Raw genomic sequence first — 27,199 nt, forward strand, 5'->3', positions numbered from 1 at the left:
AAATAATCACCCAAATCAGCAAAACAAGTCGACATATTGAGAAAGTTTGACATCATTTTCAGTGTTCCATATTCATAGTCCTCTACCTCTGAGATTATGTCTAACTAAGAATATAATGATAGCTGTGTACAGATTAATGAGTACAGATACTAAGTGATTTCAGAAGACACTAGCAAATGATGGAATCAGAAAAGACCTTTTGTAAGAGATAATACTTGAAATAAGCCTTCAGGAGAGCTAGGGTGTTCTAAGACTTGCTATTTTCTTGTATTTGAAAGATCCATATCAAAACATGTTACCTTCTTGAAAAAGAAAATTATAAAATGGCTGTAACATTCTAACTCATCTAAATTTTTCTCCTCTTTTAGAATTTAGTAATTTTGGATCCACTGACAGTGAGTGATGAGAAAATCCGTCCCTCACTTGAGAAGCGCTTAGAGGCCATCATCAGTGGGGCAGCTTTGTTAGCTGATTCTTCCTGCACTCGGGACTTCCACCGGGAACGTATCATCACTGAGTGTAACTCTATCCGACAAGCTCTCCAGGACTTGCTCTCAGAATACATGGACAATGTAAGTACCTATTTCCTTATTATTTTCAGGTTTTCTCTAAAGACTCTCACACTCTCACTCTCTCTCTCTCTCTCTCTCTCTCTCTCTCTCTCTCTCTCTCTCTCTCTCTCTCTCTTCCCCTCATGCTATGACAAATTATACATGATCCAGTTTGTGTGATAGCCATTGATGGTTTTTAACTAATTTTATGATGTACCATAGTATATTACATAGCTGACATACTATGGAACTTTCTCTGTGGTCGCACTTAGGAGTGGACAAAACTGCCCAGTGGGCAGAGTTGTTGGCATTTTGATGTCAAGGTCTATGGAATTACTGAATCTTCACTCAGATCTTCAATGAATATTGTGATATGAATGAAAAGTATTTGAGGACATTTGATCTTGAAGTTCCACAGAAGGCAAAGACTGAGTGAAATGAAAGTTTTATCCCAGGCATGTGTCATCTGCATGATTTGGTAATTATCAGGGTATGGGCTGAGACATATTAGCTAGAAATGATGTGACTTTTCAGGTGTGAAATTATAGATTAGTTCAGCAGATGTGCTTATACGAATGGTTGAAATATGCTAATATTAATTGGTAGTTCTTTGAAACTATATATGATATATGACAGATTTCTATGATATTAACATATGATTAGTCTGGCCCTTGATCAGGAGTCTCTTGGCCAACAAATAAATAGATAAAGTGGCAAATATATGTCATTCATAGAGAGGAGATATTCCACATCTGTCTTTCTAGTTCTAAAACTAAAAACATTTCTATCAAAGATGCTCCTTTTGGTTGAAGGTCTGTCAAGGTCATTAATGAGTTACTATGAGAAGAAATTTTCATTTTAATGTTTTTATCTGTACCCACAAATCATATATATTTATATGGTGTCTTTGTGTGTTTATGGAGAGTGTGACAAAGATTTTACAGGCATCTCTGATAGGTTTTTTCCAACCTTAGGGGTAAAAAATATGAATGTGAACTATGATAATATGTTCTGTTTTATATTTCCATCTGCCTTTGTATTGGCAGAGATGCTATGCATGTTTTCGGTTTCTTGACTCATTCATAATATCTAGAGAAAATCTTTATGTGAATAAAGTGTTCCATTTTGGATAACTTGGATACAAAACCATGTCCCAGTATGCACTAGAAAATATCTGTGAACAAAAGATATCTTTGTTTGGAAAAATCCAAATCGAGGTTAAAATGTGGGGGGTCTTTGATTCTAAATTATACAGTTTATATTACAATACTATTCCAACATTCACCTTAGCCTTCACCTTAAAGAGATGGCTTGGTTCTGATACCTGTGCCATTCTTTTTTGTTTAAATAATTTTTTAAAGTTTCAACTCTATATTTGAACTTAACAAGGGTAGATCCTGGGTAGACAGAGAGAGGGGGAGAGATCTGAGAGCAATGCAAGGGTAATACATGGTACAATCATAAATTTTATCTAGCCTAACTCTTGATTTTATAGATAAGGAAAATGACACTTGGTCAATGAATGGGCTTCATTGACACCATCATCATCATCAAAAGCTTAAATGCTTGGCTTAATGGTTGCTATGGTTGAGTATGGTTTCTGTCTTGTTTCCCCAATTTATGTTATGATCACCTTTAATGTAGTTAACCAGGTTTGTACTGGATATCTGTCACTTCCAGACTGTGTGACCATAGAATAATATCATGATTATTCTACTTTGGGGTTCATTTTCCATTTATCCCAGTTGAAGGAGTTGGATTGAATAATCCCCTAAATCTCATTCACTGACTCTTGTTGTTTGAAGGTGTTGACCTGGATGACTTTGAAGGTCCCTTGCAATTCTAAGCCTTTATCTTTCTGAACTTCAGCTTTTTCTTTTGCCAATTGAGATGGTTGGACTGGAAAATTTCTGAGTTTCCTTGTGGTTCTAAGCCTATATCTTAGATTCATTTTCTTTTTCTGACCAGAAAAGGGACTCCATCATTTCTAGCTCTGAATTGCTGAGCCCAGGCTCTTTTCAATAACACTCAGGTTCTTTCCAGTGTGATTTCTTTGTGTTTGATTCACTGGATGATTATAGAACTTCTGTGGCACAGTAGCTCAGGCAAATGCTCACCGAGTGTCTTGTAGTTTCAAATGCTCCATTCTTTTCTGGTAGCTCTTTAGAATAATAGTGGGGGAGTAGAAAAGAAATAGGGGAGGAGAGCATTGGCCTGACAGCACTCTGACTACAGAAGCCTGTGACCCACTGGGGAGAGAAGATGGATGCTTTGTTGGGTGTGTGGCAATGATGAGATGACTGCGATTTCTGATGATAATCTGGTTTCAGTTAAGAGAAAAAACACTCTCCTAATTTTAGAGTCCCCTTAAAAGTATCGATTGCCCATTTCACCTTGTGGCTGGCTTTTTATAAAACAGAGCAGCTGTGGAAGAAAGAATCAGCTCCGACTGTTGGGATGATTGCTTTCCTTTAAAACCCAAGTTTTCATTCTGTAAGGGGGAGGCAGGCAGGCAGCTGCCCTATCTCCTCTGCTCTTTGGATCATCACAGTGGTGAGGGCAGACTCCAAGGAATACTAACTGGATCAGGCTGGAGCCTTGGGCAGTCCAAGTTCCAGACTAGGAATGAATGAGGATGGATAGAGAATGCTCCAGAACCATTAGAGGGGCAGAGATTGATAGCCGGACTGAACCTCAGTGGCCATGGCATACAAAGCCAAGGCCCTATGAAGCTAGGTTACTTGGCCAATGCCACAATGGCAAAGGCAGGCTTGCACTCATTTGTTGCTTTGGAGCACACCAAAGTCAGGTTGGATAATGAAGTTCAAGTAGTTTGCAGAACCTAAAGCTCAAAAGAAATGTCAGTTAGGAATATTAATTTTATTATTAGAGAGTCAGCTGGGGAACCAGAAAGACCTGAATTCAAATCCTGCTTTTCACACACACACACACACACACACACACACACACACACACACACACACACACACAAAAGCTGTATGATTCTGGATGCTTCCCTATTCTCTCAGCGCTTTGAATGGTTTTCTAAACCTATAAATTGCAGCAAATGTTCTATCCTTCTTTGGGTGAAGGAGCTTCCTCCTATGGAAGTTTTCTATACAATGAACTCTATAATTTATATATAATTCCTCTATAATTTCCCCAATTCCTTAAAAGATGATTTTTAAAAATCTGGAAAGGAATCAAAAGCTTACTGAAAATATTGATGAAAGCAATAGTAATGGTGGTGGTGGTAGTAGTAGTAATAGTAGTAGTAGAAGAAGGAGGAGGAGGAAAAAGAAGAGGAGGAGCAGGAGAAGGAAGAAGAGGAGGAGGAGTAGAGAAGGAAGAAGAAAGGAAGAGAAGGAAGAAGAGAGGAGGAGAAGAAGAAGGAGAAGGTAGTTATAGTAATAGTATTGTTAGTAGTAGTACTAGTAGTAATAGTGGTGTTGGTGTTGGTGGTAACAATAATAACATTTATCTTTTAGATTTACAAATCTCTCATTTGATTCTCATAGCAAACCTAGGAGGTTAGTGCTATTATTATCCCTACTTTAGACATGAAGAAGCTGAAGCAGACAGAGCTTAAGTGACTTGCCCAGAGCCGCACAGCTAGTAAGTGTCTGAGGCCATATTTGAACTCAGGAATTCACTTCTCCAAATCTAGCCTTCCATACACAGTGCTACCTCAATGCCTCATAATAATTAATCAGCTCTATTCATTTGTTCCATAATGAATTTGTATTTGTGCATGTTTGTGTGGAGATTGAGAACAGAAACAAGTTACTACCCTTGAGCTTCCATTTTATTGGGTGGAGGGATACAGCATTGCATAGATAAATGTAAGGGAACATAGAGTGAGAAGAGATTAAAACAAGGTGAGAGAAAGTTTAAAAAGGAGAGAAAGCTTAAAATGGAGGGGAACAGGGAAGCCTTCCTGAAGACTGTGACCCCAAAAGAAGAGAGAAATTTCATGACTTGGAAATGAAACATGAGCCACTTGCCATGATAATGGTGGGCAGGACCTTCTACTTTGGTTCATCAGCTGCCTCAGACACTAGCAGTGTGTTTCTGGAAAAGACACTTATGTGCTCTATGTCTCACTATCCTCATCTGTAAATAGGAAGAGATTGCTTTTGGGATCCATTTTAGCTCAGAGAGCCTAAGAGTTCAGATTATGTTGGGTTCAAGAAACAGCCAGTATCCCAGGTAGCTACAACATATAACCTAGGAAGAGCAACATTATGAAACGAAGTTGGAAAGGTAGGTCAGACACATTGAGGAGCACCTTAGGGATGAAACTGAAAAGTTTAGATTTTATCTTACATTTTTTTGGAGTTGGTTAAATTGGGAATATATGAAGAAAGACTACTTGATTTAGATTTTGTTAAATTGGGAATATTTGAAAAGAAACTACTTGATTTAGATTTTATTGGTAGTAACCAACCATCACAAAGCATTTATTAGGCTCTTCCTATGTAGTAGACATTGTGCTAAGCACTGGATATAGAAACACAAAAGTGAAACTACACTCTTCTGTTTTAATGGTGTAGACAAAATGTTAATAACCACATACATATGATGTTTACCTTGAATAGAGTAAAGGTGATCTCAGAAGGGACAGCACTTGACACAGTTCCTGGAACATGGTAAGCATTAAATAAATGCCTGTTGATCTGACTAACAACTGGAGTTGGAGGTAGGGCTTGGGCCAGGCTTCCTGCAGGAGATGGAATTTGAGCTGAAAAAAGAAGCCAGGAAGAGATGAAGAGGGAAAATATTCCAGACATTAGAACAATATGGATCCAGTCAATGAGATGGGAGATGGACAGTCACCTTGCAGGAAAGTGTCACTCTCATTGGTTTGTAAAATTCATGGAGGGGAGTAAGAAGGAAGGAGGCTTCTAAGATAGGTAGGTAGGGAAGGGAAGTTTGGGAAAGATTTTAAATATACAAAGGAGGTTGTATATTCCATCCTGGAGGAAATATAGAGGCACTGAAACTTATTAAGTAGCCATGTAACATGTTTAGACCTTTAATAAAATCACTTTGCATCTGATTGGAGGATGTATTTGATTGAGAAAAATGGTGAGGCAGAAAAAATGAATAGGAAGTTATTGTAATAATCCATATGAGAGATGAGGAAAGAACTAGTCTAATGCCTATGTAAGTGGAGAGGAAGGGACATATATAAGGGATGTTGTGAAGCTGAAACAAGATTTGACAGTGAATTGTATATGTGGAGTCAGTAAGAGTGAGGAGTTATAGGTGACAGCAAGGTGTAGATCAGGGTAACTGGATGACTATACCAGTCTGAGTTTTGTTGATGGTCATGAGGAAGTTGAAAGACAGAAAGTTTAGGGGCTAGGGAGATTATATTCATATGTATATATACCCAAAGAGAGAGAGAGAGAGAGAGAGAGAGAGAGAGAGAGAGAGAGAGAGAGAGAGAGAGAGAGAGATCTTTTTATGTCTATATAAATAATTCCTAGTAATCCATGTGTATGTGTATATATTATTTATATGGCATATGATGGCACAGTGGATATAGAGTGTTGAATCTGGAGTCAAGAAGACTCATCTTCCTGAATGCAAATGTAGTTACTAATTTTATGACCTTGGACAAGTCACTTAACTCAATTTGCCTCAATTTTTTCACCTACAAAATGAACTTGAGAAGAAGTGGTAAATCCCACCCGTGTTTCTGCCAAAAAATTCCCAAATGGGAATCTAAAAGAGTAAAATACAACTAAAAAGTGAGTGAGCAGCAGCAATATTTATACCTTGGAATTATTTGTTTGGAAGCAATAAAAGCCACCATGTGCAATAATAAAAGCGGAAAATAAATGGATCCCGTGATGCTCATAAGGGACACTCACTATTAATAGGTATGACATAGCTTAAGATCCTGCGAATACAACTTGTGAATGTGCAGTGAACTCTAGATCAGCCAGTGTGTGTGTTAGAAGAAAAAAAAAATCTGAATCTGCCTCCAAGGTGAGAACTAGCAGAGAGCAATATCATTAAAAATTAGAGAAGAGAGAGCATGCAGGAAGAGGTGATCAATAGTGTCAAAAGCTGCCTAGACAGGTCAAGAAAGATGAATATTTAGGAAAGGCCATTAGGTTTGGCAATTAGAGAGCATTGGTAATTTTGGAGATGGCAGTTTCACATGAAGTTTGGAAGCTACTCAAGTTTGCAATTAGTTGACTCAGGCAACTCAGATGATTGTAAATTGTATGATGAGTTGCTAATCTATGTTGGTGGAGGGAGTCTCTACACTGGGAATTCCTCTCACTGATGAAATCACACATCTGGTCAAATTCCAAAACAAAATCCCCCAGTAGAATATACTCTTATTAGTTCAGACACAGTTTTTTTTTCCTCTTCTATCCTCAGAGCTATCTATATAGAAAGCATATAAATGCTTTTTGAATTTTATCATTTTATATTTAAAATCTCAGGCACTACATTCATATAAAACAAAATCAGGAAAACCAACAAATGAATAAATTGAGAGAAAACTCACAAAGTTGGTTGTTTTTTCTTGTTTGTTGTTTGCTAAAACCCAAGGATTACCAAGTAAACTCATGTAAATCGAGAAGTTGATTTTTATTGAATTACAGTCAAGATTATTGGTCTGAAAGTCTGAAAGTTATGATTAATTTTCCTTTTTCTAAGACTTCTCCACTAAATTGAAATGTGTCTTTAAACAAATCATTTCTAAAGTCCAGGTTCTAAAAAGTTACCATGCATATGCGCTCAATTTCATCAGTAGAAAAAACTCCTAGTACGGAATCTTCACCTACCAATGAAGACCATCACCTTGTCTGTGTCTCATAGTTTTAGCACATTGAGAGGTTAAATAATTTGCACATATCTGTGATTTGTCAGTCAATCAGGGCTAAGTGATCAACCCTCTAATCATTGTGCTATACTATCTCACAAATAAGAATAGCTCATATTGATTAATATCTAGAATTTATATTGTATTTTAATGTTTGCCTTTTTATTTTATTTCATACTCATAATAACCCTATGAAATAACGTGTTATCATTATCCCCATTTTATAGATGTGAAAACTGAGATTAGGAAATCTTTAAGGACTTCTGAAGGCAGAACAAAAATAGTGGAATAACCACTCAGATCAGCTCTCCCAATACTTCACTCTAAATAACTTTAAAATATTGGCTCAAATTTAATTCTGGAATGGCAGAGCCAACAAAAAGTCAGGTAATTTAGGAGGGTAAAGGAAGAGATCTACGACATGAGCTAGAGGATGGCCCATAGCCCACATGGATACAATGCCAGTGGTGGGACTGGGTAGTGAAATAGAAGAAGCAACTTTGGGAGCTCTCAAATAAAAACTGATAAAGGGGTATGGCAACTGGTCAGAAAAAAATATTACGCGGGATACCTGTGCTAGTGTTGAACATGGGAACAGATATTGTTTGACAATTTCATTGCCCAGAAATTTTTGAATCACAGTTAAAGGGTGGAGAGGAACATTTTCAGTTAAGAGGGAAGAGATACCCTGAGCAGCAGTGGCACTTTTGATCTCAAGTACCTGAGAAAAGGTACTGATTTCAACTCTAAACTTACCTTTCTGAGTAAAGGTCAGAGAATAGATCAGAAAAATAATGGCTATATTTAGCTCATATATCCTTGTAAATACCAAAAATTTCCAATTTCCCCACTGAAAAAAAGCAGTGAGAAAAAATCTGAAGCTTGGAATAGTGTTCCCCTTCCCCCAAATGGAAAGAAAACATGGAGTTTAAAATCAAGCAAAAGAGTAGAAAAATGAGCAAACAAAAGCAAAAATATAGCCTGGCCAGAAAAATCTAGTATGGTGACAGGGTAAATGAAGACACAAACTCAGAAAAAAGACAATGAAATCAAAACAGCAATAATCAAAGCATTAAAGAAAAAAAAAAGGATTGGACAAAAGTCCAAAAACAATTCTTGGAAGAGTTCAAATGATTTTCAAAATCAAATAACATTGGGAGAGGAAATATTAAATCAAGAAATGAAAAGCAGAAATGAGAGCCAAGGAAGAAAATTATGGAAAGACAACTGCCAGGTTGGTTTAAAAAAAGGGTACAAAAATGAAATAAATAAATCCTTAATAACATTTTGTCCAAATGAGAAAAGTTGTATAAAATCTCATTGAAGAAAATAATTCCTCAAAAATTAGAATTGGGTAATTGGAAGCTAATTAATCCTACACACACACACACACACACACACACACACACACACACACACACGCACACACACACACACACACGCACACACACACAAACAAGATAAAAAGAATGAAAAAATAGAAGAAAGGGGAAACATATCTCACTGGAAAAACAATTCATCTAGAAGATACATCAAGAAGAAGTAATTTTAAATTTATTGGACTATCTGAAAGCCAAGATAAAAAAGAGGCTAGATATCACATTTCAAGAAATCATAAAAGAAAATTGCCCTGTTACCTTAGATATAGGGGATGAAATAGAAATGAAAAGAATTCAATGATCACTTTCTAAAAGACTTCCCCAAATGAAAACTTCCAGGAATATTATAGCCAAATCCCAGAGGTCCCAGATCAAGGAGAAAATACTTTAAGCAACCAGAAAGAAACCATTCAAATATTGTGGAGCCACAAGTCAGGATCACACAAGATTTAGCAGCTTTTATGTTAAAGCAGTGGAGAGTAGAGAGCTTGGAATGCAATATTCTGGAAGGCAAAAAAGGTAGCATTACAACCAAGAATAATGTACTCAGCAAACCTGAGTATAATCTTTTGGAGGAAAAAAGATACTTAGTGAAATAGAAGACTTTCAAGCTTTCCTGATGAAAAGACTAAAGTTAAATAGGAAATTTGACATTCAAACACAAAACTCAAGAAGAGCGTAAAAAAGGTAAATATGAAGGAATAATCATAAGGGACTCAATAAAATCAAATTATTTACACTCCTATGAGGAAAGACAATACATGTAACTCCTAAGAACTTTATCGTTCTTGAGGTATTTAGGAGTCTACATAGAGAGAGAATATGAGTTTGAGTTAATTTTGTTGGGATGACCTAAAAAACTGGGATGTGGAAGAGAGGGCAAAAGGGAAGGAAGAGTAGAATAGGGAAATTTTTCTCATAAAATATTTATTCAAAGCAGAGCTTTTATAGTGGAAGGTACAATGGAGGCAGTTGTAGGCAATAATTGAACACCATTATTGTAGGGATTGGTTTCAAAAGAGAATAATACACACACACACACACACACACACACACACACACACACACACACACGTGTGTGTGTGTGTGTGTGTGTGTGTGTGTGTGTATCCATGGTTAATTGAGTATAGAAATCTATCTTAGCCAATAGGGAAATAAGATTGGACAGGGATAAGCTATGTGAAGAAAAAATAAAAAAAGAGGAATGGATGAAGAGATGCAATAGTCAGAAGGGAAACAGACTTTTGAGAAGGGGCAGGAGAGAGAGAAGATAAACAGGAGAAAATGGGTTGGAAGGAAATACAGTTACCAGTCATAAATGTTATTGTGAATGGGATGAACTCAACAAGAAAATGGAAGCAGATACCCAGATACCAGGATGGATTAGAAATTAGAATGCAACAGTATGTTGTTTACAAGAAATACTTGAAACAGAAAGGCATACACAGAGGTAAAATAAAGGGCTGGAGCATAATCTACAAACTTTCAGCTAAAGTAAAGAAGGCAGGAGTGACAATCCTGATCTCAGACAAAGCAAAAGCAAAAATAAACTTAATTTAAAAAAAAAGATAATCAGGGAAACCATATTATGCTAAAAGATATCACAAACTTTGAAGTAATATTGAAAAATTTAAGGGTAAATTTCTCTGCTAATGGCCTCATTTCTCAAATATCTAGGAAATGGAGTCAAATTTATAAACCTAGGAGTCATTCTCTAATTGATAAATTGTTAAAGGATAGAAATAGGCAATTTTCAAAAGAATTCAAAGCTTTATAAATGATTTAAATCAATAGTGATTAGAGAAATGCAAATTAAAACAACTCTGGGTGCTCTCTCTCTCATAGTTATCAGAAATGCTAAATACTGGAGGGAATGAGGGAAAATTAGCATACCAATGTACTGTTGGTGCAATTGTAAACTGGTCCAACCATCTTGGAGAACAATTTGGAAAGATGCCCAAAGAGCTGTAAAATTGTGTCTACCAACTTTGGGTGACCAATACCACCACTATGTCAGTATCCAAAGAGATAAAAGAAAAAGGAAAAAGACTATACATATATCTATCTATCTATCTATCTATCTATCTATCTATCTATCTATCTATCTACATACATACATATATACATATATATACACACATACATATATATGTGTGCATAGATACATATACATATATTTCTATACATATATAGATAGATATAGGTATATACACATACACATGTTTATAGAAGCTCCTTTTGTGGTGGCAAAAAAATTAGAAATTGAGAGCATGCTCATCAACTAGGAAATGGCCCACTTTCCTTAATTTACATGTTTTTTCTTACATAGAACTTTTAGGCTTATAAAGCTCTTTCTTCACAATAGCATTGTGAGGTACATAATGCAAGTAGCTATAGAATCAGAAGGGGCTTAGAGAGAGGCAGCCTAAGTCCTAGGCAGGAGAAGTTATTTGCCAACCTCAGGTAACCCTATAAGATGACAAGTTACAGAGAGCTGCCAATCTGTAATTGTGGTGGAAGTTTCCATACCAGGAGTTCCTTAAGTAGCAAGGTGACCTGGAAAAAGTTAATTTTCATTCACATCCTTTTATACTCTTTCTTTTTCCATTATACCACATTGACTTCTACCATTATATCCATTTTGCAGATAAGGAAATGGAGGGTCAGGAAGACTGCCATTAATCATATAAGTATTAAGTGTTAAGAGCATAGAATTGAACTATTTCTTTTAACTCTAAGTCCAATCTTCTTCCTTCTAAAACAGGCATCCTCTCCTAATGGTAATTGGACTAGCTGATGTCTGAGATGTCTCATTTGGAAATTCTTTAATCATATCATTCCGGAAAAGTCTAGTTGTCAGGGTTTCATTTGTTTGAGTATCTCTGTCCCCTTTTGTCCACGAGTCCTGAGACTTGTTCTTCACAGTGTCAGACATCCCCAGTTAAAAACATAAAGTTAATTTGTGTAACCTACTGAGAAATATTGCTCTACCATGAGTGGCTAAGTTAATGAATCTGCTGAGGTTGAATGGCGAGGTGCTAGACGTTGCTGATCTGATGTATGGCTTACAGTTTTGGGGAAAGTCTTTGCCCTTGGAGATCACCAGGTAATATCTTGGGAAATGGTTTTCTTTTCCATCAAAAATAGTTTCCCAGAGAACATTTGGGATGGAATGCAAATGAGATCTTTTTCTCGGTCTTACAACTTGACTAGGTGAGCTGATGCAGCATCCTTTTCCTTGTCCCCTAAGGAATGACTGCTGCATCATGAAATGAGGCCATTTAATGTATGGCCCATTAAAAACCCTATTTAAAAGTATAATCACCGGTAGGCTTCCGTGTATATTTTGATATATTTGAAAATGAAAGCTTTTGCCTTTGGAATTCGGCACACAGGCAGCTGCTAGTGGCTAGAATGATGAATCATGGTAGCAAGAAAGTCACAGAATTGAAAAGAAAAAGCAAAAGGATTCACAAATTCTGTTATAGTTTAGATACTCTTGAATTTTATTTTTTCTTTTTCTAACATTTGCCAGACAAACATGTACAATCGTCAACCTATTTTATTATCTCTGGAGAAAACAAGCTTCTTCATGCCTTTGGAATGTTCTTTCTCTCTCAGAATTTTCCTAATTGTAAAACAAATCCCCTGTTCATTCCAAACTCCATACCTGGTTTTTAGACATCAGTTCGCTGGACTCCAACCACAGGCCTTTTAAGCTCATCAGATCATCTTTGTTTTGGTCTTTTCTATTGTGGCAACTCCTTTCACAAATACAGATTGTCAACTCTGTAACTTACTTATCATTTTAGGAAGTTGACAGAGTTATTCAATTTTTTGCCCAGTGTGATATAATTAATTGGTCCCATATATTCTTTTAGTAGGCTGATAGAAAGGACCATAGTGGGTGGAAAGGGAATCTTGGCTAGACTTTGGCTAAGTCATTGAATCTCTCAGGACCTCAGTTTCCTCAGCAGTCTACTGACATCTAAAGACTATGCCAGCTTTAAATCCAAGATCCCAGAATTCTATGCTAATTTTTATAGAGGGGCCTTTTACTCAGCCTTGGTTAGACTGCCTTCTGAGCTTTGTCTTCTGTAATGTGCTGTTGTCTCTAGAAGCTGCCGATCACTCTCTGGGAGGAGATCTGCTGTGTCAACTCAAATCTCTCGGACAGATTCTTCTTCCTGTAGAGAGCCGACTTCCCTTCCTGCAGAGAGCAGCCTCAAGTCTGGTCCAGAAATCACTCCCTTTTTCCTCCAGAGCTGCCCTCTTTATCCTCCCAGAGAATGGGCGTGGGATAATGCAAGGGCTTCTGGGAAGAATTACTTCAACCAATGAACTTGCTCCTCTTAAGCATGCAAGCTCTTCCCCAGGAAAGACAGGAACTAGAGAATTGTCAATTACCGACTTAGCACTTAGTAAGAACCTAATATCTCATTATCTCATTAGCACTTAGTAAGAACCTAACAGTCTTCCATAACAACGTACATAGTTTGGAAAGGATATTGATAGTCTCTAGAATGACTAGGGCCCAGAATATTAAACTGTGGTTTATGACCACAAATGGGGTCTTCTAATTGAATGTGGTGTTGGAAAACATTGGATCTGTTGGAATACATGGGAGACACTTTACAGTGGCTGCTGGAGATACAACCCAGACCTGCAGAATGGATCTCCTCTTGTGAGAGGATGATACAAAAAGACTGAGAGGCAGTTGCTGTTCTTTGACCTCTCTGACTGAGAGGCTGTTGTGTTGTCTGACCCCTTTCCTCTTCCCTCTGCCTCCAATTTATTTCATTCCCAGTCCACAACACCTGTCAGCAAAGGCTGCCCCACAACTTCTTCAGATGCTATGATCCACAGATGTGGAGGCTCTCGAAGAATTGACCTGTCCCTTAATAATGTGGGGTCAAAAAATGTAATTTACTATCAGTATTTGATTTGTTTACTTATTTTATATACCTATCTATCCAAGTTGGTTTAAAAACTTCTCAAGTGGAAAGGGGTCACAAATGCTAGTGCCCTGGACTAGCAAAAGGTAACCAGGAAGGGTCTCAAATCCATAAATAAACTTGAGATATTTATTTAATTAATCAATAGATATTTATTAATCATTCATCAAATGACAATAAGGAGAACAGAGTTTATCCTGCATGTAGTTGATTAATACATACTGATTTCCATGTTGTCTCTCTCATTAAGATTGTGAGCTCACTTAGAAGAGGGACTATCTGAGGATTTTGAATTCTTCTTGCTTTTTGCCTTTTTTATATCCCAAGGCCAAGAACTGATCCTGTCACATAGTGGGCGCATAATAAATTTTGCTTGTTGAATTGTTAAAGGATGGTTATGTACAAGTATATATTAAGTCATGGAGAAAAGGCCTATTTTTTGAGTCCTAGAGGACAGAACTAGGAATATGGACACATTTAGACTCTATGTCAGCAAAAACTTCTGAAAAATAGAACTATCCAACAGAGAAATGGGCTGCCTCCAATAACAGTGTTTCCAAAGAGTGCTTTGTGGATCACATTTCAGGTTATTATGGGGATTCCCTTCACATATGAGTAGAGAAGTCCCTTAACTCCTATGAACTTCAATTTGTTCATCTGTAAAATAAGAATGATAGCACTTTTGCTACTTATTTCCTTGGGCTGTTTTGGATAAAGTGCTTTGTAAAGCTTAAAGCCCAGTAAGAATATATGTAGATATTTATTGTAGGAAACTGAATGATGTGTCTTTTTTATAATGGAAATGAAGAATATTAAAATAGGCAAGTGATGAGAAAAACAACAAGAAGAAACAAATTAGAGAACTTTAAAATATGCAGAACTGGAATTCAACTTGTATTCTCTACTGACATAGATGTTTTAATAATGAATTTTCTTTCTATAAAAATGGCTAGTTTTGAATAAGATGAACGTTAATTATTTACAGCCATGTAGCAATTTTAAGGTATTAAGGTAAATGTCTTCTGTACTGTTTGGCATTTGTTAAATACCATTATATTTTTTTCTATTTCACACCAAGTTAAGAAAACTTACCTTATATAGAGACTGAGTCATGACAATAAAATTAACTGATAATTAACACACAGGTGAGAAAATGAGCTTCAGAGAGAGAAGTGATTTATACTGGATCACATAGAAGACAAGTATGAATGCCTGGATTTGAAAAGACCCTCTGACTCCAAATCAATGAGTCATTTGACACTATTATGTCCTTGACACTATACTAGGTTTTGAGGCAAAAATAACATAGTGCCTGCCAGCATATTTATATCCCATCAAATCTAGTACTCTTACCATTAAGCCTTGTTGTTGCTTCAGTCTTGTCCAACTACCCATGATACCATTTTGTATTTTCTTGGAAAAGATCCTAGAGTAATGCCATTTTCTTCTCCTCATTTTCCAGAAGAGAAACTGAGGCAAACAGGATGAAGTGACTTACCCAAGGTTATATAGTTAATATCTGAGGTCATATGTGAATTAAGCATACCAATTTTTAGCATGTTGCTTCATTATTCTCCAAACTCCCATAACTTTTATAGTCCTCTGCAAAATAAAATCCATAATTTTTGGCTGATATCCAAAGAACTCTAGTTTCCACATTATGATTGTCCAGTCAGGAAATATTTATTAAGGGACTGCTGTATGCTAGACACTGTGCTAAACACTGGGGTTGTGGAGGTAGATGAAATATAGAGAGTGAGTCATGACAATAAAAATTAACTGTTAACTAATGCCTCCACCTTGGCTCCCAATTCCTTCTGATTCAGGCACCTTTCACCATAGTCACGCAGGCTGATGTCTTTGGAGTCAGCTTGACCTTTTCCTTGTCCTTAATCCCTTAAGTCTCATCAAGGAGAGATAACATGAAGACTGGTCCTTTCCAAACAAGTGAATGACATCATTGTCTGGCAAGAATATTATGTACTCAGTATTGACTCCAAGACTTCCTTCATTACCTTCCACCAGTGTAAATCTAGTCATCTAAATCTAGAAATAAAGGGTTTCTTCCTTTTTTCCACCAATCTAAATCTTGTCATTTTGGCACTGAATATAATTGTTGGGCTTGGGATTTCACAAGAGTATAAGATAGAGACTTTATTTACCTTATTTCAAAGAACAGTGACACTAAAGGAAAAAAAAAGGTTCCCAGTTAAAAGACATCCATTTTACAAATCACGAGATGCTCTTATGGTTTCCCAAGCTCAAGGCCTTAGCATCTAGGATTTTTCTATTCTCCAAAGGTCTTTCACTTTATATAAAAGGAGGAAACTTCTCTTGATTAGAAAGGCTTCCTTAATCCATAAGGAAAATTATAGATTAATCTTCTATATAATTATATACAACTTGAGAAAAGAGACAGTTCTCATCCAAATGTGCCATAATATTGAAATGACAGAATTACTTGCCATCCAAGGCTTTTACAACTTAGTGTATAACTTAATAGATGGAAAGTCTGCTTGGAGGTCAACTTTACCTCTTATTTTCCTTGTATATTGTTTCAGGAAATTGATTACCAGCCTCATGGGCACCTCTGGAATAAAGAATTAAGTGTTAATTTTCAAATCTTTCTCAGCCTATACCAGCTTTCTTCAGTACCCAAATGCTTAACATCAGCTTGTTTTACCTTTCCTTGTAAACTTTCTGAAAACAGGGACTGTCTCTAAGCTTTCAACATTCCTTTAATTTTTCATGGATATTTTATATGGTATAGGCAAATAGGAAGTATTTTTGGAAAGGAAAGAGAGGAGGAAGGAAGAATGTTAATTCATAGAGTTATAAGAGTTAAAGGTAGAAGAGACCATAAAGAAAATCTCACCAATTTTTTCATTCACTCAATGGATAAAAGAGACTTAAGGAATGGTAATCCCTTGATCAGAATCAAAAAGATAATTATATAATCACATCAAAAGTCAAGAAGGATGATACTGTCATTTGAATTCAATACTGTGTCCCACACCTTAGAAAGGATATTGATGCACTTGAGTGCATCCAGAAAAAGGTGAACTGAGAAATGAAGGGAGACTGTGCTCCAGGAGGCTTGGATGATGAACCTGGGGATTTTTGGCTAAAGGAAGAAAAGATTAAAGGGAGTAGAAGAGGGGCCTTCAAGTATTTCAAGGATTGTTTTTTAGAAAATGGACAAGATATTTTCTTTTTGGCCACAGAAGGAGACTTGGGAGCAAGAGAGACTCAAAGGGGGTTGCATAATGGGATCCTAAAAAGTACAGATTTAATTGATGGAAGGAAGAAGGTGCTAATAATTAGAACCCTCTAAGAATGGAATGGCCATATCTAGGATGTAGGGGGGAGAGGAAAAGGGAAGGAAAATATGTTACGTGAAAACCTTATTATGTATTTGAAAGGAATAGTGAATTGTGCTTAATAGATTTGTAGTTTCATGTGTAATCATTTTTTTTTATTATACTATGCTATGGAAATGCTTATTTTTATTCTATAAGTTAAAAATAAAATAAATAAAATTTTAGAAGAGAGTAAAATGAGTCACCTTGGTGGGTAGAAAGTTCCCTTTTATCAATATTCTTCAAGCCCTGTTGAGGTGATGATTTGTCAGAGCTGTTACAGAGGAGATCTGTGGTGTGGGGGAGATTGGACTAGGTGGCCCTTAAAGTCTCTTTCAATTCCCAGGTTGTATGGTCAGCCTAATTATCACCACAACTTTAGAAGGAAACTTATTAGCAAGTGTGCATTCTAGAATTTCCTTTCTGTAAAAAGACAATTAACTTGTGACCCTGATTAATAATGGAAACCGATGAAAAATATTTGCCAAGTAAATTTGAGTGAATCTTGTAACCTTTCTGAGTACCAGCTGACTCATCTGTTTTAGGTATGTGATGATTTTCTTATTTGTGTTGTAGTTTCTTGTCCATATTCAGGGATGTGTTGGAACCAGCTCATACTGGCTTGGTAGAGCCTATTGTTAAATTTTCAGTGGGGACATTTGCTCTTAGAAATCAGCAAATGTTATGTTAGAGCCTGATGTATTGTTTTGTTGATTAGACTTAAAAAATCGATGGACAAAATATTAATAATGCATAATAAACAAAAAGTAGTATTTTTCTTCAGAATTTTTTCTCCCTAGAGAGCCAATTATTAAAACATTCAACAGCATACTGTGACTTTCACATGTATTCGATTTAATTCTCCAATTAAATTGTAAGCTTCTTGATAACAGGGTGCAGCTTAGCTTTTTAAAACCCCAAACTTAATTAATTAGATTTTTGAAATAATAAATTTGATTAAAACTTACTCACTCACTTATATTCTTCATGATGCCTGAATAGAGAATTTCCCAAAGAGACAGCCATTCCTAAAACCGTGGTGCCTCTGAAAGGACCAGACTCTATCCCAAACCACCCAGGGAGAAATAGCTAATTATTTCTCATTTTCCCATTTGTTGCAAATCAGAAGAGAAGGAAATTTCAACATTAGATTATAAGTTCCTTGAGCACAGGGACTGCTGGTTTTTTTTTTTTTTTTTTTTTTTTTTTTCTGTGAGTTCTTTGCAGTCCTATGTGGCACAATAAAGCTATGTTATTTTATCAGCCTAGGATCACTAGATTTCTAGATTTGAGCATTTCAACCACTAATAATTAATATGGATCCCAGGGCTTAAAATCCTGAATGTAAAATCCTTCCTCAGATACTTACTAGCTTTGTGACCCTGTGAAAGTCACTTAATCTTGGTCTGCTTCAGTTTTTTTTTCCCCTGTATGGATGCGGAACATGATTTATTGATTACATCCGGACTCATTTCCTGATGTACTGAGAAGTGATCAACATTACTAAGGTCAGGCAGCTAGTTCAAGTTCAAATGTTCAAGGTAGCAAGTCCCTGAACTCATTTCAATTGTTCAACCCTCTAGCCACTTTTCAACTCCTGACCTGGGTGCTAACTAAAAGATGAATAACAATTGACTGACTGGCTGCCTTCTGCCTGATTATGGGCAATGCTATGAGTTGTAATATGCTCCTAGGTACCAATGCCAACTACAAGTTCATTATTTTCTTCTCTTCTGATTTGCAGCAAATGGGAGAATGTCGCATAATTAGCTATTTCTCCCTAGGTGGCTCTGGATAGAGTCTGGTCCTTTCAGAGGCACATTTTAGGAATGGCTCTCTCTTTGGGGAGTTCTCTATTCAGGCATCATGGAGAATGAGTGAATATTATTATAAGTAGATAATTTCTTTGGAATGCTGTCAGGGATTGTTCATTGTTGAGGACAGGGGAGATACTGCGGTAAATACAGAATGTTCTGACGCCTGCAAGGCACAGAGGCTTTAGGGAAGAGGGACAGAGAAATTGCCAAGATAATGATAGCTGGCATTTCCTTAACTCTTCAGAGTTAAATAACACTAGCTTGTATGTGTTTGGAACTTTAAGGTCTACAAAATGCTTTAAATGGGCTGCCTGCCCATAAAAATCTTGTGGAAAAACTATTGAGCAGGAATATCTAGGAGGTAGAGTGTTGACCTTGGATTCCAATCCTGTTTCCAAAACTTAATGGGTATGTAATCTTGGGCAAGTCACTCAACTTATCTGGCCTCAGTTTCCTTCTGTGTTGTATGAGGATAATGGTAATATTACTTTCACTGGCTTTATGTGAGAGAAGTTACTGCATATTAAATACTTTGAGAACTAGAAAGCACAGGGGAAAAAAGCATCTGTTATGGTTAGAACTTCTGTTTTCATTCCAGATTGTTATTTTATAAATAGAAGGATTTTCTGGTGAGTAAATTCTCTTTATCCAAAGAGACTATCACTATTCTGCAACTTAGAGTCTTAGAAAGTTGCCTAGGGAACTGAGAAATTAAATTTCTTGGCAAAGATGTCAGAGCTGGGACTTGAACTCAGTTCATTGTAACTCAGATTCCCTCCTTCTAGCCATTCTTCCATGGTATCTCTCATTTTTACTCCCATTTCACAAACAGAGAAACTGAGACTTGAAGAAACTAAGCTATTTTGTCATGGTCACTCAGTTAGTAGTGGTCAGGGGACTATAGGATGGAGGTGACTTCAATCCAGCCATTGAATTCAAGTTCAAGTTCATATTCCATGGCTAATGGGCCTATAGAACAGGCCATCATTGTTTCCTCTATCATGTATCTGTGGTTATCAAGACAAAAATTGGATTCTTTGACCCCCTTATTGAAGGTGTATTGCTGACCTTTTAACTTACTCTTCCAGGTCATCTAAATATCTTTGTATAGTCCTTAAAATGACCCCTAACTTCTCTTTTGGAAGAAACTGACCCTGCTAGTATTTAAATCATGAAAAGATCATCCTGTGCTAGAAAAGCAATCATTGTTGGAGGTTGAGGGGAGGAGGTGTGGGGAGGAAGAATTGTTCTTGCTGAAGCTTCACATCCAATGATGAAATGATGAAAGGAAATGAATAATGTATTCTAGAACAATGCAACATTGTACAGTAGAAAGAGTTTTCCTTTTGGAGTCAAAGCATGGGGACTTAAATTCTGCAGCAGCATTCACCACTTGCGTGAACTTTAAAAAGTCATTCTCCTCTCTAGGGCTTGGTCTTCTCAACAAGATGGCCTCTCCCTTCCTATCTTCCATTCTTCAATAATTCTGTGACCCCATATTGATTTTCTTTAAGGTGAACCCTGGACAAAAGGTCATGAAATAGAGCGGTTTTTTTCCCTATTCTTTTTGCTTTGAAGTAGCAATGGATAGATAATTAGGAAAAATACAACATCCACCAATGAGCAGTGTGCGCTCAAGGAGACAGAAAGGTTGTCTTTGATTTTATAGGAGGACCTGGAGAATTATTCAGCACATATACATCCACATATATGTGCATATATACATACATATATGTGCATATATATACATATATGTGCATATATACATACATATATGTGTATATATGCATATTACATATGTGTATATATAGGAGACAGAGAGATAGAGAAAGAGATATAGAGATATAGAAATAGACAAAGACACAGAAAGACAGATATAAAAGAGAGAAGAGACAGAGAAAGAAAGGAAGAAAGAAAAAGAAATAAAATAAGAAAGGGAGAGAAGGAAGGAGGAAGGGAAGGAAGAAGGGAGGGAGACAGAGAGAAAGAGAGAAACAGAGAAATAGACACAGAAAGTGCTAGAGAGAGACAGAGAGAGAGAAAGCGACAGAAAGAGTCAGAGAGAAAGAAGAAAAGAAATAAAAAGAAGTAAAGAAAGGAGGAAAGAAAGAAAAAAAGAAAAAGAGGGAGACAAGGAGAAAGGGAGAGAGGGGGGAGAGGGAGAAAGTAAAAGGAGGGAAGGAGAGACAGAGAGAGATATTTTTAATAGGCTCATGGAATTAAATAAAAATGTGTAGAAACTGAACAATAAGGCACAATTTAACCTGATTGAGGGCAGGAGCTTTTAATTTTGTATCTGTAGTATCCACCACAGTATCCGCCACATACCAGGTGTTTGACAAATACTTTTTTATTGGTTAACACAAAGGACATTGGACTTGGAGTCAAAAGACTGTAGTAGTCAGAACTGGAAGGGCCATCTGGAAGATGTTACACTATGTCCAGTTCAAAGTTACACTACATCCATCAAAACGCAGGTGTGACTTGTCCAGGGTTACACAGTAGCAACAACAACTTTCCATACCAGGTCTTCTGATTGCAACATTGCTTCGACAGCAAAAAAGATGAACAAAGTATCTTGGACTCAATGGGTAGAATATTCAAGTAAATCTCTTTATCTGAATCAGCCTCTTTGCACAGCAGTTCCAGAAAAGGGTGATAAATCTCCTTAGAGGGAAGAGTTGTTCTTCTTCCATTGCAATGTAATGTAGCACATGCAGATAATGGAATCTGTCCACCATCTGATCACCCAATTTATCATGAACTCCAGGCCAGTGGACTCTTAGAAGACAATGCATGGGTGCATTGAGTTGGTTCTTGCCTTGCTGTTAGAATTTATCTTATGAGCTCAGCTCTAATGGTGTTGGAGATACATTGTCATTGGTGACAAATTTACAATTTGGAAGTTTCTGGAATGCAGGATTAATCTTTGGGTTCTATTTTCCTTTGGGGACTCTCAAATATGTTTAAAAGAACATGATCCTTTCATTTTGAAAAAGAGGTACAGTAGAGAAAAATGGGGTTGCTTCCTTTCAGATCTATCAGTGAATCAATATTTGAATATAAAATATCCCCTTAAAAACCATGTTCTAATTAGTGCTCCTTTGGTTTATTTACATTTATTCATTTATTCTTTATAGATAGTCTTTTCAGAATAGATATTTGCTATCCTGGGATAAAACAAAAGGTAATATAAAGAAACTGTGGCCAAAATGTTTCTAGCTTCTTATGGATCCTGCAAACCCGTGTCACAGAATCACAGAATTTTAGTTAGAAGGTAATCTGGTTTAACTCACAGTTTTCCAAGAGTTCTCTTTGAAACATAAGCATTTTCCTTTCTTTTCCTGGTAAACTTCCCAAAGGGAGAACATATTGTTTTCTGAGGCAGCCCATTTCTTTCTGAGATAGCTAAAATCGGCTCGGCAACTTCCAGGCATTGTTCCTTTTTCATTTCTCTGGAATCAAGTGGAACAAATCTTACCCCCTTCAAACACTTGAAGACTTCTCTCATGTCCCCCATGAGTCTTCTCAAGGATAAGCATCCTCAGATACTTCCTAGATTCTCTCAAGGCTTTCAATCTTGATTGCTATTCAGCTTATCAATGTCCTAGCCAAAAATGTTGCACCCAGAAATACATACTACTCTGATGAATTTTCAGTCCTTCCAACTCCATATCTGGTCTTTCCCCCATTTCTTCTTCATCTCACCCAGTTCAGCCTCATCTAGAAAAATGGACTTGGGAAAAATCTTTGTATTCCAGTGCCTAAACAGTGCTTGAAAACTAGCAATTGCTTAATAAATGCTTATGGTTTGATTGATCATGGGATATTAGAGTTGGAAGAGATCTTAGAGTTTTATTCCTCTTCATATATTCCCAGAGCCCTTTACCTGCTCTTTGTCTTGCTCTCATCAAACCCTATCTTGTGTTAAATAATTGTATATGTCATATCACTCTTATTAAACTATAAGCCACTTGAGGGCAGGGTATGATTTATTGTCTTTCTCTGTATTTTCAACTCCTAGAATAAATCCTATACCCCAAGGTACTCTGTAAATGTTTGTCAAATTGAGCTGCATTTCTATCAGACTGAAATTAGATTTGGTTACTTAGAAATAGGAGCCAGCTTGACAATGGACAAAGTATTGGACTTAGGGTTATGAGGACCTGGCTTCAAATCCTGATTTTGATAATAATTTGCTATTTGATCCTAGACAATTTTTTTAACCTGTCTCATGCTCAGGAATCTTCCAAGGACTTATCCAAGATGAGTTTGCTATTCACCAGAATGTTCTTGAGGTAATGAAACCATGACTCCTTGTTATTTTTATTTTTAATAATTATATGATATTTTCAAGCCCTTATAGCTACAAAATTGATACTCTGATGAATCTACAAAATTGATACTCTGATGAATCTGGGATCTAACTGATGTTGAGATTCCTTCAGGAGGGAAGAGTAAAACTAGTTTTTATCTCCATATAAAATACAATCCTTTTTCATGTCTTCTTGAGTCTCCCCCACAAGAGTAGGGAGCATCATCCTCACAATTTTCTACTTTCCTTGATTTAAATCTCTTGTTATTGTATGTTTGTGAAGCAATTATAATTTTTTCCATTGTTTATTCCTCAGTCTTGCTACATTAATGACCTACTTCCTGTTGTAGTTACTCATATTTCTTTATATTCCTTGTCCTGTGCTATTAATCCTCCATCTGACAGCTGAGAGGATTGGATTTGATGATCTTCGAGATCCTGTCCATCTTTGAAGCTCAGCTCCTGAGATCCTATGATGAGTCTTCATTGGTTCATGAAGGGAGCATTGGTTCCTCAAAGTTTATGGCAACAAAATAGAAGCTCTGGAATTTTTTATCATCTTGGGAAGATCTTAGAAAGTCCACGTCCATTACCTTGGTAATGTTGCTTTGGAAAAAATCAGTCTCACAAAGACTTGGAAAATGAGTAGATGCCCATAAATTGGGGAATGGTTAAATAAATAATGATGTGTCAAAATTTTGGAATATTATGGTTCTATTAAGGCTGATTTTAGAAAAGCATGGAAAGATTTACATGAACTGATATTAAGTGAAACAAGCAGAACCAGGAAAACATGATACCAGCAAGATCAAGATTGTACAAGGATTAACTATGGTAGACTTGGTTCTTCTCAGTGGTTCAGTGATCCAAAACAATCTCAATAAACTTGGAAAACACTATGTGCATCCAGAGAGAGAACAACAAAGACTGAATGTAAAAATCAACATATGCTATGTTGACTTTTTTTCCTTTTCCTATCTTTTTTTTTTCTCTTGTGTTTTTTTTTTCCTTTTGGTCTGATTTTTCTCTCCCAATGTGATTCATGTAGAAATATTTTAAAAATAAATGTATACGTATAATCAAAAATGTTATTTCCATGTAATTGGGGAAAATAAGAATAAAAAAAGAAGAACCAGTCTTATTTAAGGACTTAGAGGTTCATCACCAGCTAGTTGACCCCTTGGGGAAAAATCTTTGTTCATGTCATCCTACCTCTAGCCATCACTCTGCCTAACTTTCCTCAGTTTCTTCAAAGATGAATTTATGGCTTCAAGAAAAATGGCTCTAAAACTTCTTTCCATTTCTACAGGGATGACACCAGAGGGAAAAAATGGGGAAGAGTGTATTAAGGATCAATGTTTTTTAGAAAGCCTCTAAAAGTCACAGAACAGTTACCAAAAATACTAGAATTTTGGATTAATGCTTTATGGGAAATTGGAGTTGTATCTATTCAGACTTTAATGACAGAAATTCAGGTTTTCTCAGAGACCGAGTAACTTAAAATTTTGGCAATACATTATTTCAATGTAACATTTGACCCTAAGCAAATTAATCTTTTATAACCCTTTTCCACTTGGTGTTTTTTTAAAAATACTTTTTCTGATTAATTTGATTTACTGAGGCAGCTTCAGATAAATGTGCAGTGCTGTCTTCTGATGTGTTAACTTCATGAGGAAGAGGCAAATGATTTATTGGGTTTTTAAGCAAGATGGCTTTATTAGCTGTTTTACAGGACTGAAATGGAGAGAGAAAGCTGTTAAATAATCCAAGTATCCTGTCCTACAGTAACCTAGCTCTACTCTACTTTTTTTTTTTGTATACAAATAGGGCTCTTTAGTTCCACTCTCAGAAGAGAATGGCACTTGCATGTCATAGGGAATATGGATTTGCCCTCTCTCATCACTTTTTTTATGACAAGCAGTACAAACATTTTTTAAATTCTTTTTTATTAAAGCTTTTTTTATTTTTCAAAACATATGCATGAACAATTCTTCAATCCTAGCCCTTGCAAAACCCTGTGTTTCAATTCCCCCACACCCTCACACCCTCCCCTAGATAGCAAGTAGTCCAATATATATTAAATCATATATATATGATTATCATGCTGCACAAGAAAAAAAAGAAGCAAAATAAAATGTAAGCAAACAACAACAAATAAAATGAAAATGCCATGTTGTGAACCACACTCAGTTCCCATAGTCCTCTCTCTGGGTGTAGATGACTCTTTTCATCACTGAACAATTGGGACTGGTTTGAATCATCTCATTGTTGAAGAGAGCCCCGTCCTTCAGAATTGATCGTTGTATAATCTTGTTATAGCCATGCATAATGATCTCCTGGTTCTAGCTGCACAAGCTTTAAAAATGATGGTTGGTTGATCTGAAAGATATAGTTTGTGGTCCAAGGATAGAGAGGAGCTAATGGTTTTTGCCAACCAATGGGTCTTTGACTGTGGCCTCTTTGATATCAAATGAGATAATGAATGTGAGGCACTTTGCAAATCTGACATTCATTTTTATTTTAAAGTTTCCCAGTATATTATCCTAATATTTTAAAAATCATCATTATTGTTGCTTTTGTTTCCCCCATAAAAATGGATATCTAGAAAAGCTTTAAAAGTTTCTACCATCCTGGGATGGCTCCAAAAATCCAGGCCCATTGACATGCCGGATTTGTATTTTTTAAGAACTAGTTTTATTTCAGGACACCATTTCTTGGTTTCTTTTAATATTGAACTTCTTTTTAAAATTAATTTTTGGATTATGTATGTACATTCATTTTTCATATAATTCCATATGAATCATGATGGGAGAGAAAAATCAGAAAAAAGGTGAAAACCATGAGGGAAAAAAACAGAAAAAATATGTATCTCCATAGTTCTCTCTCTGGATGTGGATTGTTCTTTCTATCTAAAGTTTACTGGAACTTCCTTGGATCATTAAATTGCTGGGAAAACAACACAATCTTGTTGCTGTGTACAATGTTTTCCTGGTTCTGCTTGCTTCATCAGTGCATGGAAATCTTTCCAGTGTTTCTAAAATTAGCCCATTCATAATTTTTACAGACCAATAATAATCCATTTGGAAAATTCTTTATCCCTAGAGAGTGTCTAGAAGAAAGCATCCATGAATGAAGGGAGACTAAGGGAAGTGAGGGAAACAAGTTCTAGGAGAGTTTCAATGATTTGGGCAAGGTCAAACAAATTACAATGTTCTGTCTATCTCCTCAGGTTAGGATTAGGAAAATAGATAAGAATTGTAAAGTGAAGACATTAAGAAAATTTTTAAAAAGTACATTGAGAGTAGTCTAAAAGTGAAATTGACTGTCTTAGAAGCAAGTGAGTTCACCCACGTTAAAGATCTATGAAGAAAGCCTGAATATCTTTCTCAGGGATGTTAAGGAGAGTTTTTTGCTGGTATAGACTAGACTAGATGGTTTCCAACATTCCTTCCTACTTAGGTTTCTGTGATCTTTACTTTTATCAATTTTTCTTTGTTTGAAACTTGAGGAAAATACTTGATTTATTTAAAAACAGAGGTTCTCTCTATGTGGATTGAATTGTCCAGCCATGCACAGGTTCTCTATGCAGGAGAATGTTGGTATAAGGTGAAGACTTATGTAGCATTTTGTTGGTTAAAAGCTTTTATTTTAGAAGAGCTGTGATCTCCTCGATGTGCCTACTCATTACAAAAGCACAACTTTTATGAATCTTTTCAACCTGTGCAACTCTTGCCTTTGCTCTCCCATGAATCCACTACCCAAAGTGTCGGGGGAGAGTCTTGCCCTCAATTAGAACTCAACCTTTTTTGCATGTTATGAGACACTCTTTTCCCCTGGTTCATGAAGCCTTTGAATCTCTTCTCAGAATTAAATAAAATACACAGAAAAACACATTTTAAAATAAAGAAATTACATAAAAATGCAGCTAGCAAATTTTATTTAAAAAGACAAGGTCATGTACCACAGGTTAACAATC

At 36.3% G+C, this 27,199-nt stretch overlaps 1 protein-coding gene across 2 annotated transcripts in view; it reads left to right on the forward strand.

The window, feature by feature from the left end:
• Positions 1-27,199, forward strand: part of CTNNA3 (catenin alpha 3) — a 2,038,107-nt gene that overhangs the window by 470,165 nt on the left and 1,540,743 nt on the right. For both annotated transcript variants that reach the window (XM_074296610.1, XM_074296611.1), the window contains exon 7: positions 369-572. In XM_074296610.1, the coding sequence (XP_074152711.1) occupies positions 369-572 (204 nt within the window). The remainder of the gene's footprint in view (positions 1-368; positions 573-27,199) is intronic.

The sequence above is a fragment of the Sminthopsis crassicaudata genome, chromosome 2, assembly GCF_048593235.1.
Source record: "Sminthopsis crassicaudata isolate SCR6 chromosome 2, ASM4859323v1, whole genome shotgun sequence".
Lineage (NCBI taxonomy): Eukaryota > Metazoa > Chordata > Mammalia > Dasyuromorphia > Dasyuridae > Sminthopsis > Sminthopsis crassicaudata.